The sequence below is a fragment of the Amphiura filiformis genome, unplaced genomic scaffold (genome assembly GCF_039555335.1).
Source record: "Amphiura filiformis unplaced genomic scaffold, Afil_fr2py scaffold_164, whole genome shotgun sequence".
NCBI classification, from domain to species: domain Eukaryota; kingdom Metazoa; phylum Echinodermata; class Ophiuroidea; order Amphilepidida; family Amphiuridae; genus Amphiura; species Amphiura filiformis.
In genome coordinates, this window is record NW_027305628.1 from 130,550 (window position 1) to 147,709 (window position 17,160).

The 17,160-nt window shown below is 35.0% G+C and overlaps 2 protein-coding genes across 2 annotated transcripts in view; one reads left to right on the top strand and one right to left on the bottom strand.

Moving 5' to 3' along the window:
- Positions 1-6,161, bottom strand: part of LOC140145182 (uncharacterized) — a 42,242-nt gene extending 36,081 nt beyond the window's left edge. Inside the window, exons 1-3 of the mRNA XM_072166956.1 lie at positions 6,016-6,161; positions 2,244-3,237; positions 1,780-2,157 (exon numbers count right to left, since the gene is read on the bottom strand). Of these exons, the coding sequence (XP_072023057.1) occupies positions 1,780-2,157; positions 2,244-3,234 (1,369 nt within the window). The 5' untranslated portion in view covers positions 3,235-3,237; positions 6,016-6,161. The remainder of the gene's footprint in view (positions 1-1,779; positions 2,158-2,243; positions 3,238-6,015) is intronic.
- A 228-nt stretch (positions 6,162-6,389) lies between these two features.
- LOC140145178 (uncharacterized) lies at positions 6,390-16,275 on the top strand. The gene is given in 4 exon segments (XM_072166952.1): positions 6,390-6,569; positions 14,359-15,205; positions 15,208-15,375; positions 15,378-16,275. Coding segments are annotated over 3 exon segments (1,365 nt in total). The 5' UTR covers positions 6,390-6,569; positions 14,359-14,361; the 3' UTR covers positions 15,731-16,275.
- The last annotated feature ends 885 nt before the right edge of the window (positions 16,276-17,160 follow it).

A 17,160-nucleotide genomic window follows, 5' to 3' on the forward strand; every position in this document is an offset into this window, starting at 1 on the left:
TAGTGCTAGCTTTTATCCTAAAAAGAGAAGTGACTTATGTTGTAAATAAAAAAAGAAAAAGAAAGCAAGACACAACAAAGCAAGAAAGTAAGAAACATAATAAAACAAAAAGGCATGCATAACCACCAAGAAAAATTAAGTAATTGCAAGTAAAGCAAAAAAAGTCCCATTCGGCATCCATTTTACCCACAAATTAATGACACTATTAACAAAATCCATTGCCCATAAACCCACCGGTAAAGCCCATTCCATAAATAAAGTTATTTTATAAAGTTATCATTGACGAATGTTTGATAATCATGCATGGTATGTGTACTCATTTTCAATCAACTCTCCGTGGACAGTGTGTAAAACGGGTACATTTATTTAAAAGAGCATATCTTAAAAAGTTTTGAGCCGATTGATATAATTGTTTTGGTTTATTAAAGCTAACGACTCAAGGTTTCTTTATACACCAAAATATATTTGATCAACTTTTCAAAAATAGGAGAAAAAGAGGGAGCAATGAGGGGCCTCTTTTTTGGGACACCCTGTATGTCAAAATAAGTCAACTTTAAAACAAATAGGTGAAAAAGGACACTTTCACGATGTTTTTTCATTATTATTTTTTTATTTCACATGATCCATGCTGATATCGCCTAGCTATAAATGAAAAAAAAATAGCTTTGAATTTAATAATTGTGCGAAAAATGTCCCCTGGTCCAATAAAATTGGGTTGGAACCAGGGTCCATTTCAGAGCTTCTGGGTGCCAAACGGCTCCTGTGTCACACTAATTTTCACCCACGATCCCTACTATTAGGAGGCTGTCATTTTCTACGGAATGGGGGGGTCATGATTATACTGGGGTCATAGAATTTTTATACCAAAAATGGGGGGGGGTGAGTATAATTCTTTTACACCAAAAATAACAGGGTTATAACTGGCGACTCAAATCTTTCGCTCGTTGCGCGCACATTCTTTTAACCATCAAAATGTATGCTTATTCTATAATGCCATGTCAACACCATTTTTTGGTTAATTTAGCTCGCCATGTCCACATCCTTTATTGGTAAGTCGACTTGGCATGATTATTTATCTTGTCATGTTGACTTATATTTTTGTTAAGTCAACTTGACGTGACAAATTATCCTGCCATGTCGATATCTTTTTTTTGCGAAGTTGATTTGGCATAATGATTTATTTCACCAAGACAACATTATTTTTTTGGTATGTCGACTTGGCATGATAATCTATCTTGCCATGTCGATTTACATGGTTTGGCAAGTCGTCTTGACGAGATAATTTATATCGTCATGTTGTAGGACTTAGACGCTTCCGTATGCAAGTGACCTGTGTGAAATCTTGGAGCAGAATTGACAATTAAAATACTTCTCGTTGTATGAAAACGTTTATGTGCTTTCAAGATACCTAACTGTGTGAAGTATTGTTTTTTAAATCTACACCTAACATGCCTTGGTTTTTTTGTTAGTATGAATACGTTCACGTGCCTTCAAATTGTATTAGTGTGTACAACCTTGACTACACAATTAATATTTAAGCGACTTCTCTTTAGTATGTACACCTTCATGTCTTTTCAATTGACATGATTGTGTAAAGTTGTTGTTACAAAATGTTTATGTGCTTTCAAGATACCTAAATGTGTGAAATATTTGTTTTTAAATCTACACCTAAGGATTTTTTGTTAGTATGAATACGTTCACGTTCCTTTAAATTGTCTTAGTGTGTACAACTTTTATTACAAAATCAATATTTAAGCGGTTTCTCTTTAGTATGTATACCTTCATGCCTTTTCAAGTGACTTGATTGTGTAAAGTTTTTGTTACAAAATGCACATCTAAAAGGCTTCTCTTTAGTACATGTATGTATACGTTCGTGTACCTTCAAACTACCTGACGTTGTGAAGCCTTTATTACAAAATGTACATTTAAAAGGGTTCTCTTTAGAATGAATACGCTCAAGTCTCTTCAAATGACCTGACCGTGTGAAGCCTTTGTTACAAAACGTACATCTAAAAGGTTTCTCTCCTGTATGTATACGTTCATGTCTCTTCAAATGACCTGACTCTGTGAAGCTTTTGTTACAAAATGTACATCTAAAAGGCTTCACTCCAGTATGTATTCGTTCATGTCTCTTCAAGTGACCTGACGTTGTGAAGCCTTTGTTACAAAATGTACACCTACATGGTTTCTCTCCAGTATGTATATACGTCCATGGTTCTTTAAACAATCTAACGTCGTGAAGCCTTTATTACAAAATGTACATTTAAAAGGGTTCTCTTTAGAATGAATACGCTCATGCCGCTTCAAACTCCCTGACTCTGTGAAGCCTTTGTTACAAAATGTACATCTAAAAGGGTTCTCTCCAGTATGTATACGTTCATGTCTCTTCAAATGACCTGACCTTGTGAAGCCTTTGTTACAAAATGTACATCTAAAAGGCTTCACTCCAGTATGTATTCGTTCATGTCTCTTCAATTGACCTGACGTTGTGAAGCCTTTGTTACAAAATGTACACCTAAATGGGTTCTCTCCAGTATGTATACGTTCATGGTTCTTTAAATTATTTGATGTTGCGAAGCCTTTGTTACAAAATAAACATCTAAAATGCTTCTCTTTGGTATGAATACGCTCATGCCTCTTCAAGTCACCTGACTGTGTGAAGCCTTTGTTACAAAATGTACACCTAAAAGGCTTCACTCCAGTATGTATTCGTTCATGTCTCTTCAAGTGATCTGACGTTGTGAAGCCTTTGTTACAAAATATACACTTAAAAGACTTCTCTTTAGTATGAATGCGTTCATGTTTCTTCAAACCATCTGAAGTTGTGCAACATTTGTTACAAAATGTACATTTAAGATGTTTGTCCTTGTTTAATCCTGTATCCATTTTCGTAGACGATTTCCCTGATGCGGCAGAAGACTTTGTATCTTTGTCGTAATTCCTTGGTCGATTGATACGTTTACCATGAATCAGTTTACACTGCCTATCATGTAGCTGCTTTTCGCATCTCATCTTGAGTCTAGAAATAGTGAAACCTTCCTTTGCATTCTTAACCACGGACGTCATGTTTCTCGTTTTCCTCCTCTTGTAGTCATACCAGTAAGGACGAATTCCCAGTTCATGGTGTCTTTTATGAGATAAATATCGTAACACATTGTTGTAAAATCTCTGCCCGCAATACTTGCATACATGCGGCATTAAGTAGTCCCACTCACGTGGACGTCTATTCGCCATTTTCTGTAATGGACACAAACAAAAAGTGCATACGATTAGCAAAAGAATCTACGTCTTCGAAAATTGTCAAACAAGCTTGTTTTATTTCATTCATTTAGATCAATCCTGGTGGAAGTTTGTTGATCATATTCAACGTCAAATCCGCGGGCAATCCGCCAGATCTACCGATAAAAGTCGTATGTCTTTCGTTATCAAACATTTATAAGCAGATACAAATTATAACGAAATTATACTTGATGTGTCGAATATTAGACCAGGGGGTTGCATTATAGGAAGAGAGAGTGGAGTCACGTGTGCGATTTAATGGTGTTACATCATCTCACTTGACCTCTTTGACATAATATTAGCGTACCGTACCGTTATCAAATCAACGGGCTCCTGAAGAATAATTAGACAACTTTTCACTCATTTTCAATATGTTGTACGATCAATACAACTATGGATCCACAACAAGTTATTTTTGAAATAAACTATTTAACAAAATGTAAAAAGGTATGTGTGGCCATATTTGTATTCACATGTAGACCAATTAATAGCGTCACACATAGCGGTCAGTCACAATGGTTCATTATGTAAAAAAGAGCCCGTTTTAAAATTTTCATATGATACAGAAAACCTTTCTTGGTCACAGATGGATCACTTGACTCATTTGCAGTGAGTAATTTCATTTGACACGCTTAACCAGATCAAATGACACGCGACATAATGTGTCCGAGGCAGTAAAAACGTAAATAATGGGTGAGGCGCAGCCGAACCCATTATTTAAACGTTGTTTACTTCAAGGTGCGCGTAAGTGACAGCGCGTATCGCGGAAATATTGCACGCGTAACCAAGCGTAATGCTGTGCGTAGAATGTGTTACGGCGCTCGACCCATTATTGCAGAATAATGGGCTCTCACGTGACGCGTTTCAACAAATCACAGTGCGCGATTTTGAATAATGGGTCGTGGAGGTAATAGAATCAAGTATAATGAGTCATTGCAATGTTACCCAGTTGTGGACCCACGTATATATGGTAAGTAATTGCATCTGTACATACTTTGCATGAGTCAGTTGACCCGGTGGAAAAACATAATAGAGTCGGTTCCGATATTTGACCCGCTTGAAAAATTAGCCGATGGGTCAAGTCGGAATGTGAAAGCGAGGCTAAATTTCCACCATTATGTTTTGTGTGTTTAATAAACATTGCACATACCTTTCCATCCAACTATTGTCAATAACCTGTCATCATCAAGGGAAATAAATTTCACCTTTTTTAAAAACTCAATTCTGTTACACCAAGTTGCGTTAAACATGTTAAAGCACAACACGTATAAATGGTGTTGTGTCACAAACCAGAAACAACATAAAAATTGGATCCTCAGATAATCTTATCCATCATCATGTTTTATCATCGAGACATCAACTATTGAAAACTGGTTAAGGGTAGACGAGGTATTGTTGGTCGAAGCAACCTAAAAATCGATTTTTATTATCTAGATCAATATATTATTGAAAATTAACACCTAGATACTTTGCAAAAGTTCATTCTACAAATCGTATACTTTGCGAACTTGCTTAATTTATTGTTGTTAATGAGTTATGTACGTTTTACAAAATTGTTGTTGTTTCAGACCTCTTTACAACGTAACTCAAGAACCGCAGCACCTATAAAAGTATATCTGTAAGGATATTTTAAGGTGGCACACAGGATCACTCAAAGTGGCAAATTTTAGACATTGTTTTGTATTGTATCTTTAAACGTAATGATGATAAGTATATAAAAGTATAAATTTTCAGAAAGGAAATGATGCAAGGAATCCAACTAGCACGGCAGATTTCTGCAAAAATTTGCACTTTTTGAGAAAAGCGCTAAAATTGATTTTCCATGCCAATTTTTCGGTCCGCCATAACAACTTACCTAAATATCAAAATTGACAAAATGGCATATCTGTGTTCTAAAGACACAAATCTAGAAAGTGTTTTCTCAAATTTATGAATTTTTCTTCGTTTTGAAAATATACCTTAAAATTTCTAAGTTTTTGGTCAAAATTGAAAAAAAGTCAAATTTTGATCTTTTTGACCCATATTTTTAAAACGAAGAAAAAATTCAAAAATTTAAGAAAACACTTTCTAGATGCGTGTCTTTAGAACACAAATATGCAATTTTCGTCCATTTTGATATTTTGGGTAAGTTGTTATGGCGGACCGAAAAAAATTGGCATGGAAAATCAATTTTGACGCTTTTCTCAAAAACTGCTCATTTTTGCAGAAATCTGCCGTGCTTGTTGGAATCCTTGTGTCATTTCCTTTCTGAAAATGTATACTTTTATGTACTTATCATCATTACTTTTAAAAATACAACACAAAATAATGTTTAAAAATTCCGACTTTGAGTGATCCTGTGTGCCCCCTTAATTCTTCTACACGCTCGCTATGAATTAAGCAACACATTTTTTGCCAAATCTCACTACCATTCGTAAGATGCTGTGAACTACCAAATCACAACAGTTAAAAATAATTAATAACCTTAAAGCATCTATGATTAAATAGCTGCATGTCAATATAAAACAGTGATATGTTGATGCTTGCATTCGCTCTATGGCAATGTATAGCAATATACCAACAGGATACACAAAATGGCAACAGCAAAACAATCAGGGTGCGATTGTAACATAGATCCTGATTGTGCAGGACGGTGCACCAACAGCATCAATTGGCACATCTTAAATTTAATATTTTTGACATTATCCGTAAACTTCCAAAAATATCTTGCCAATGAATTACCGTAATTCTACTCACGATCAACGTATACCAAATGTCCGCAAATAATAACAGATAACAAGAAAGTGCAGTAAAGCTGACTGCACTCTGGTAGTTCAAGTTTAATTCCGAATACTACACGGGTTTCCCAGTGAGTCAGAGCCAGCTAACTAACCTATTCCGCTTGTGACAACAGCATGTATGGAATAATGGATTCACTCAGTCAGGTGTTCCTACTTGACTTTCATGACGACATCTATCATACACGCTTATTCTTATTTAAATATCATGATCAATTGAATTAGGATGAACTATCTATCCCGATCGATCGATCGATGTAAAACTTGCAGTTAGTTATCTGAGGATGTCGATCGATTCTGGAATATCTATTAAACAGGTCGAAAAATTGGTTCCATAACAATTGTATGCAAACTAAGAACTACCATTATATAGTGCAGTCAGCTGTGCTCTTTATAGCTCTAGTTGTCTGTTATAACATGCGAACATTTGGTGTATGTGTACGTTGATCGTAAGATTGGTCAAGATATTCTGTGAATTATTTCAATAAGCCACGGTGCGGTGCAGTGAGGACGGTGAGTAACTTACATTGGCTTTAAAACCAAAGATTATAAAACCCGAATGTAAAACATATTGCACTTGAATAGATTTTACTGATGTGTACGATCCATGTTTAGGATCTTATCCATGCTGGGTTTTTTTGTTGTTGTTGCTTTTTTTGTTTTTTGCTTCAAGTGTTTTGTTTCCAAGTTTACGGATGATGAATTGTAAAAGATGTGAAATTTAAGATGTACCAATTGATCCTGACAAATTAATGATGATGAATAAGATCAACACAGCCAAGCCGGATCCAATTTTTATATGTTTGTTGTTGTTTTTGGTTTGTGACACAACACCTGTTACGTGTTGTGCTTTAACGAAACTTGATGTAAGAGTATTATCGCATGGACTTTTTATTTTAAGTTGTATCATTTGATTTACAAATCATTAAATCATGATAAGAAAGGGAGGTACATGTACAATCCCAGCAAACACAAAAACGTTTTAAAAACGTTTTAAATAAGTTATATTTTGGCTTTTGGTTTAGGTAAAAACGTTTTAATAACATTAAAATGTCGGGTTATATAAAGGTCATGATAACGTTTTAAAACGTTTTGTATGAAAACACACTACAACAATATTTTGAATGTTTTCAAAAAATGTTATTGTAAACTATTTTGACAAACATTTTTCCCAAATATTGTGTCAATACTTAAATAACATTATGTTAAAATGTTTGAACCCAGCAAACAGAGAAATGGTCTTAAAATGTTTTTTTTTTTTCAAAACCTTTTAATAACATTTAAATGTCGGGTTATACAAAGGTCATGAAAACGTTTTTAAAACGTTATTGAAAATATTTTGGGCAAGCATTTTTCGCAAAATATTTTTTCAACCTCAAAATTCTGTTTAGAATGTTTTGTATTAAGTTTTCAAGAATGTTTTTGGAATGTTAAAGTTAAAACGTTTCTATACCCTTTATATAACCCGACATTTAAACGTTTTCTGTAAAACATTTTTGTCTGCTGAGCAGTAGATTATAAAAAAATGTTTTTAAGGTTATTAAAACGTTTTATACTCTTAATATGTCCTTTATATAACCCGACATTTAAACGTTTTCTGACAACCTTTTATAACCTTTTGCGAATGATGTCGAAAACGTTTTGTGTTTGCTGGGATGTTACCCTCGGGTGAATTTTAGGTGGCGGCATGTGCCTATCATTATGATCCTTTTCTTGAAATCGTATACCCGATGACCCTCTCTATAAACTTGATGTAAGAGTATTTTCGCACGGACTTGAGTCCTGTTTTTTAAAAGATGAAATTTATTTTAAGTTGTATCATTTGACTGATTACAAATTATTGACCATGGTAAGAAAGGGAGGTGCAATGTTACCCTCGGGTGGAGGCATATGTCTATCATTATTATCATACACTGCAAATTTTGAAGAACACGTGACGCGTCCGATAATACTTAAATTTAACACATCCAGAACGCCTTTATTCAAATGTAAGAGATACATGTAATGAACACCTATAACGCCTTTATGTTGTGTTCAGCAGGTGTTCTCATGAAAAAATATTAGTAAGCAGTGTTTACTATGCTTGGATTGAGTTTCATATTACGTGGCTCTCTATGTTGCCTAGGTAGATTTAAATCTTATCACTTACATGTACCTTAGTGTAACGTACAGGGACTCGAATCATGGAGCTTAAGTTTATTCATTCATTCATTCATTCATTCATATTTTATTTTCATCAATCATCAAAATGCATGTAATACATAAAAGCCAACAAAGTAATACAAAATATATGAAGCTAGAATATTAAATACAATCAAGAATCAATAGTATCAAGTAGTTACGATTAAATCAATATAATGTAAGTCAATACAGTAATATAATAATGCATGCTTAAGCAGACTACATTTTAAATGACAGTAATGATAATAATAATAATAATGATGATAATAATAATAACAATAACACAAATAATAATAATAATAATAATGATAATACAATATAGTACTGCATGATTAATTATTAAGCAAGATTAAGCACGCATTAGATTATACAAAATATATGAATGATCATTGATACAATGAATAGTCAAAATTAATACGAAATATGAGGCAAGAATTAATGGTATAATTATATATCGATACAATCAATTAGTAACAATTATATCAGTATAATATAAGTAAATACAACAACATAATAATGCATGCTTATCAGAATACATTTTAAATGGTCAATGATACAATAAATACAAAGTATAGTAATACAATTCTAAACTAGGTTGTTGAGTAAAGGAAATTGAGAGGGAAAAGAGATGATTGACGAGGACTCTGCTAAACGCGGGGCGTGAGGTGCAGAGACCAGAAAGAAAAGAAGAGAAAAGGATATGAAAGGGAAGAAAAAGAAGAGAAAGAGAAGAATAGTGAAGGTCATAGCTACTAATTACGTCAAGAGCATAATGGAAACAAACGCCTACGGTTTCTGATGATGATTCTGATGATGCAGTATTAATGTGAAGTTCGGTGGCTACTATTGTAGGATGCAAGCAGTGGAGGATAATTAAAGCACACAAAGGGAACACAGGGGGAACACAATACAAAGATTGGATAGCAGCGAAGTAGAATTAAAACATCAAGCTACTGTAAAGCTTCAAGGGTAAACATGTAGTGTCTATGCCAAATCATATTCACCGATGAAATATTTTTTCAGCCTGCTTTTAAAGGCAACATGTGATACAGAGTGTTTGATGTTAAGAGGGAGATAGTTCCAGAGAAGTGGTCCTCTGGTTTTAGAGGTGTTACCAGCAAGAACAGATTTAGTAGGAATGATGAATGGCTCATTAGCATGTCTGGTGTTATAGGGGTGAGCAAATACATCAATGTTGAAAAAATTGTCATGAAGAAAATCAGGAGGAGTAGACCATTATAAAACTGAAACATAAAAGAGCCAAGTTGAAGCTTATAGATATCATAGAGTTTTAGAGTTCGAAGGGAGGAAAATAGAGGATCAGTGTGAGCAAGCCATAGGGAGTAGGTACAAGTTCTAATAACTCTCTTTTGAAGAAGGAACAGTGAATGTAGGTTAGAGTTGTTGGGGTCAGCCCATACCAGGGCACCATAGGAAAGATATGGGAGGACAAGGGAGTTATAGAGAGTAAGAATAGAAGATGAAGGGATGAATTGCCTGACCTTACGGATGATGCCGTTGTATTTGGAAACTATTTTTGAAATGTGCTGTGTATGGGAGTTCCAGGAAAGGTTGTGATCTATAAGCAGGCCTAAGAATTTGGTAGTGTTTACTTTTTCAATAGGTGTGCTATCTATTTTAATATCATAAGAAATATCAGGTTTATTGTTATGTTTATTTTTGAATACAATATAGTTCGTTTTCTTTATATTTAGTGACAATTTATTTAATTTAAACCAGTTAGATATTATTTTAAGTTCTCTATTTACAGTTAATTCAAGTAATTTAGGGTCACGGTGTGAAAAAGTATATTGGTATCATCAGCAAACAATATGAAATGTGGAGTATATGTTGTGCAGGGAAGATCATTGATGTAGAGTAGAAAAAGAAGAGGACCCAAGATAGATCCTTGGGGGACACCGCAGGTTACTTCAGAAGAATGAGAACAGGAGCCATTAATCATGACTTTTTGGCTTCTTCCAGAAAGGTAGTTTTGACCCAATCATTAGCAAGACCTCGAATACCATAATGATACAGTTTGTCAAGAAGGATTGTGTGGTTTATGGTATCGAAGGCCTTGCTAAGATCCAAAAAGATACCAATTGTGTGGAGTTTCTGATCTAGATTATCAGCAATCCTACAATAAAGATCATTCACTGCCATGTTGGTGGACCTTCCTGGTCTAAAACCAAACTGATGTTTAGTTAGTATATTGTTGCGGGTGATAAAATCTTCGATCCTAATATATACAATTCTTTCAAGAAGTTTGGAGATAGTTGGAAGAATTGAAATGGGCCTGTAGTTGGTAAAGTCATGTTTGTTACCAGACTTGAAGATAGGGGTAACGTTGGCTTGCTTCAGTGTTGATGGTATGATGCCTGTGGAGAGGATAGATTAAAGATATATGCAAGTATGGTGCTGATGGAAGGAATGATTTGTTTGAGAAGGTTGTTGCTGATGCAGTCATTACTACTACTGTGACTGTTTTTAAGTTTAAAAGTTAATTTAATGATCTCCTCTGAGCATGTTGGAGATAAAAACAAACTATTAGGGCTACTGTTTGAAGAAAATGTATGATTAAACTCAGGCGGTGGATCAGGAATCTTCTTAGCCAGTGTTATACCTATATTAGCAAAGAATAAATTAAATTTATCAGCAATTTGTTTATTGTCGGTTAATTTAGAACCATCTTTATCAACGAAAAACTCAGGTAGTTTAGATTTTTTATTTCGGCCTAATAAGTTATTTAGTGTTTGCCACATTTTTTTTGTATTATTTTTATTATCTTCTATTTTAGTTGTAATATAATTTCTTTTGCTAGTTCTAAGAAGTTGGTTTAAATAGTTCCTATAATTAGTATATTTATTTTTATTTTCCGAATTTGGTTTTGAAATGTGAGTTTTGTAAAGTTTATCCTTGGTTTTAATAGATTTAATGAGTGCTTTAGTTACCCACGGTTTTTCGGAGTATTACGTTTAGATATTTTTTAATTTTTTAGTGGGCAATGAATATTAAGAAGGTCATTGAATTTATGAATTTATGAATGAATAAATTATACGCATCATTGGGGTTAGAAGAACTTTCAACAACATGCCAATCAACTAGAGAAAGCGCATTTTTTAAACCATTAATATTGTTCGGGTGGAATTGACGCTGTTGGTGGGTTTGTGTAGTTTTAATTGGCTTGTTGTTGTCAGTTTGTTTAGTGATGAAGACAGGGAAGTGATCGGACAAGTCCGTGACAACAATGCCAGAGTTGATGATACTAGTGATGTCGTTTGTAAATATGTTGTCGATTAATGTTGCAGAGGTGTGTCCATTTTTGTTGGTTTTAATGCGGGTGGGTCGAGTGATGGTTGGGATGTAATCATGCGAGTAAAATAAATTCAGGAATTCAGAAACCTTGGAGTTGCTCTCGTGAACAAGAAGATCAATATTGAAGTCACCCATAATAAAACAAGTCTTTTTCTCTCTAGAAACAAGATCGAGTGTGTTTGTTAGAGAGGATATAAAATCCGTAAAGATGACGTACTCTGGTTTGTAGACAATGCCAATAATGACCTTTTGGGAGTTATGGGTTGTTTCTATAAAGATAGAGTCGCAATGTTCGGCAGTGATGTTTAGATCAGTTCTGATAGAATAATTGATGCTTGACTTGATGAATAACGAACAACCGCCACCGCGACGACCTTTTCTAACACAATTTTCAACGGTAAAATCACCAAAATCACAAAGCAAGGAATTGTCATCAGATGTAAACCAGGTTTCTGAGAACCCGTAAATGTCAAAATGCTGATTTAAAACAGAGAGATAGTCAATGACATCATTAGAATGTTTAGCAAGGCTGCTGGAATTTAAATGAAAAGAGAGAAATTACAGTCATTTAGGCTAGGTTGGTGATTCTGGATGGTACTTGAGTCATATTAGGTACAGCGGGCTTCATTATTAATATTAGTAACATCAGTATCATCAGACGAACCATCAGACGGGTGTAGTGAGCTATTAAAGGAAAAGGGATGGAAAATAAGATCAGAAATTAGTTCAGAGTTAAAAGAAGTAGGGTCGGACATGAAAATATACAATACAAATCAGTATAAAAAAAATTAGCTTAATTATACAAAAAAATACAATTAATTAAATATACCTAAATGAAATAGGTATAACCCAGTTTCCTAGGAGTAAAAAAACCATAGATGTGACTAAAAGCTTGAAAGCCGTGTAGTTTGGATGTGGAGGGCACATTATTTGTCAAACAAAAAGTAGCCTATTCAAAAATGGATCGTAATCCCGGGGATCGTGATTAGACTGATTGGGCACAAATGTGTCAATGGGGTTATCAAACCAGGGTAGCCGACCATGGATGATTAGTCTGATGCTCTACCGATTGAGCTAACAGGGATTCGAACCAGGGACCTTACGTTTATTAGTCTGATGCTCTACCGATTGAGCTAATGGGGTGTCTAAAAATCTTACTTATGATTGTATTCCTAAGTTATTATTTTATGATTATAATTATACATTTACATGTATTAGTGTTATTATTATTATTATTATTATTATTATTATTATTATTATTATTATTATTATTATTAATTTGTGTTATTATTTATTATTAAATATGAAAAGGTTTGACTACAAAAACGATTCTCTTATAAATGCATCTACTCACAGTTTCCAGCTCGATACACGACTACATAAATATTTCCAGCACTAGCGAATCTAGTCTCCAAACAGTTTGTGTTATTCTACACGGTTGAGTGCATAGCATCATAAGAGCTGTGTGAAAATAGACATCTGTGATTGGTTTTTGCTAAAACCTAAAGTGTTTCCTTCATCCAATCAGATTTTTTGGTATCGAACGAAAGCTAATATTTCCCCCTAAAAACAGTGTTTTACATTAGGTTAACAGATAACGCGATCCAATGTTATAGCAAGGCAAATAATGGTAAATCTGTTGAAAACTACCTATCCAACACATTATTAGACTAAAATGGAGGTTTTAAAAGTCAAAACCACAAGTGTTCCTTTCAATATTTTTTTATTTTATGCCATTAAATGAAAAAAACATACTGATATTGGTCATATATTAGCTACATTAGAATGAGCAATACAATTAAACATGAGTTTAATAAGAATACCCAATCATTGTATGTATTTAAAAGAAAATATAAGTCATACCTGTTGTCATATTATCAGTAACTTATTTGTTTATTTTATACCTGTAACTTATAGTTAATTTGAATTTTCCTATATGCATCATCACTGCCTTCTCTTTAGTGTCTAGTTGCACATGTCCTGCCCTGTCCTGTCCTGTCCTGCACTTACCCAGTCCTGTCCCGTGTTTTGTAGTTGTCATGTTTTGGTAGTTATTTAAGGTAGTAATCTATAATTATCATCATTTGCAACTTCTAGGGTGACCATACATTTCGAGTCTTGCTCTTTTGGTCTCCCCACCGATGTTTTCCTTCCGTATTCTATTGTATGGTGAAAATAAACTGAAACTGAGCAATGGCCAATTCTCTTTAAATTGCAAATCTTGTGCAAAAAGTTACTGATTTCGCATGTTTTGTCATAATGGTTGTAAATTCAACGAACTATGACTTTGCTAAAGAGCGCTTAAAAATTGACATGATATGTTTATTATGCCTATATTAGTGTTATTATTATAGTATACTGTTTACCAACATTGGTCAGATGTCGACATTCCGACCGTCATATTAAGGTTGGCAAAACAACGTTGGTCCAACCTCGACGTATCGACCATCATTTTAAGGTTGGCAAGCTATGTCGGCTCGACGTTGGCATACCGACAATCATTTAAGGTTGGCACAATAACGTTGGCCCAACGTTGGCATGCCGACCGCCATTTTAAGGTGGGCTGGCTAAGTTGGCTTGACGTAAGCGCACCAACCATTATATATTAAAGGCTGGGGCAACAACGTTGGTCCAATGTTGGGTTTGCGTCAGCTTACCGATCGCGACCATCATGCCGACCATTGCCAACGTTGGGCCAACGAAGTCTTGCTACAAAGGGAAATAAAGCAAGCTTTTGACATTTTCGAAGACGTAGATAGTAATTCTTTCGCTAATCGTATGTACATTTTGCTTGTTTCCATTACAGACAATGACAAGTACAAGCCCGTGTGAGTGGGTCTACCTAATGCCACATGTGTGCAAGTATTGCGGGCAGAGATTTTACAACGATGCGTTACGATATTTGTCTCATAAAAGACACCATGAAATGGGAATTCGTCCTTACTGGTATGACTACAAGAGCAAATCGAGATATATTACGTCCATCATGCCCATGGTTAAGAATGAAAAGGAAGGTTTCACTATTTCTAAACTCAAGACGAGATGCAAAACACAGCTACACGATAGGCAGTGTAAAAATATTGATCGACCAAGGAATTACAACAAAGATTCAAACTCTTCTGTCGCATCAAAGGAATCATCCACTGGAAAGAAAACTTTTATGTGCACATTTTGCAATAAAAGCTTTACTTTGTTAGGTCACTTGAAGCGGCATGAACGTATACACAAGGAGAAGCCTTTTAGATGTACATTTTGCAACAAGGGCTTTACAATGTCTGGCAATTTAAAGAAACATGAACGTATTCGTACTGGAGAGAAACCATTTAGATGTACATTTTGTAAAAAAGGCTTCACACAGTCAGGTCACTTGAAGAGGCATGAACGTATTCATACTGGAGAGAAGCCTTTTAGATGTACAATTTGCAACAAAGGCTTCACAAGGTCAGGTCACTTGAAGAGACATGAACGAATACATACTGAAGAGAATCCTTTTAGGTGTAAATTTTGTAACAAAGGCTTCACACAGTCAGGTCACTTGAAGAACCATGAACGAATACATACTGGAGAGAAGCCTTTTAGATGTACAATTTGCAGCAAATGCTTCACAACGTCAGGAAGTTTGAAGAAACATGAACGTATACACACTGGAGAGAACCCTTTAAATGTACAGTTTGTAACAAAGGCTTCACACAGTCAGGTCACTTGAAGAGCCATGAACGAATACATACTAGAGAGAATCCTTTTAGGTGTACAATTTGTAACAAAGGCTTCACACAGTCAGGTGACTTGAAGAGACATGAACGAACACATACTGGAGAGAAGCCTTTAGATGTATAACTTGCAACAAAGGCTTCACAACGTCAGGAAGTTTGAAGAAACATGAACGTATACATACTGGAGAGAAGCCTTTTAGGTGTGCATTTTGTAACAAAGGCTTCACACAGTCAGGTCAATTGAAGAGCCATGAACGAATACATACTGAAGAGAAGCCTTTTAGGTGTACATTTTGTTACAAAGGCTTCGCCCAGTCAGGTCACTTGAAGAATCATGAACGAATACATACTGGAGAGAAGCCTTTTAGTTGTACATTTTGTTACAAGGGTTTCACAAGGTCATGTCACTTGAAGAGACATGAACGAATACATACTAAACATGCTAAAGAGAAGCAAGTCAATTGAACTCAATCGATAAGTACGACTATGGTGTGAGAGGTTGCGGGTTCGAACCCTGGTGATGGTAAAGTACGTTTTCGTGGAAAACTGAGTTAACTTGAAATTCCCCTGGACAAGGAACTTACTGCTAATTGCCTCGTGACCTGTACGACACTCGGGGAGCTGATCCTGGATGCGATGGTTATTTGTGGTATGTCTAGGGTGTGCGCTCTTGAAGTAGAAAGTCCCTGTGTTGTTGTTAAATGGTTTATGGAATGATGTGGGCCGTAGTGATCAGCGATAACTTGTAAAGTGGGCTGAGGCGTGTGGATCAACATGTAGGCGTTGTGCCTGTGCGTAGCACACCATAAATCACAGCGCTTTTTTTAGACGTTTTTTAATGTTGTTTTGTAATAAAAGTTGTACACACTAAAGATAATTTGAAGGCACATGAACGTATTCATACTAAGTGTAGATTTGGTAACAAATAAAGTCTACACAAAAGTAACGCAGCTGTTATAAATACGCCTATAGCTTCAGAATTAATAATTGTTTCCACAATATTTCTGCATAAAAAAAAGGATGATTTATGTACGCGCATTTTGATACCCCATTGTCAAATGTTGTCCAATATTAACAACACAGTAGTGTTTAAAAGTTGCAGTTTCCAGCGATCAATGGTTATTACGTAAGTATTGTGGCCCCGGATTGTGGCACGTAAAACCCTCATGGAGACCTTGCGAAATGAAGTTATTTTAACTTTAACTTTAATGTCTAGAGGATTATAGAGATTATGTATTCAAACCAAGGTGGTTTTGAATACATAATCCTCTATAATCTCTATACGTTAAAGTTAAAGTAACTTCATTTCGCAAGGTCTCTATTATCTTCGCGCTGATATTATACTTATAAATTCGGGTATTTCTCTTTAAAACATTGCTGTGTTGTTATTATTGAACGAAATTGATCAAATGGGGGTATGAAAATGCGCGTATCAATCATTTAAAACAACTGGAACCAGAACAATTGTATCAATCACAATTATTAGTTCTGATGCTAAAGACGTATTTATAACAGCTGCGTTAATTTTTGTGCAGTGTTTACTTTACACAGTCAGGTAGCTTGAAAGCACATATTGTCAATTCTGTTCCAAGATTTCACACAAGTCACTTGCAGGAACATGAACGTTTATCCACACGAACGTTTGTAAGAGCCCAATACGTAACAAAAGCCCAATACGTAACAAGTTGATACGTATTGGGTTCAACTTCTTCTACCTAGAACAAAAAGTGGCAAAAAAGAAATCATCCCGCTCAATACGTAACAAAAATAAAATCAAATTAAAATTACTTTATCCATACTCCCTCCCTCTGTACTGGTTTTGTATTAGGCTTTGATACATTTTGTGTTACGTATTGGGCTCCGGTTGTTTTTAAAGCAAATTATGGATATTAGAT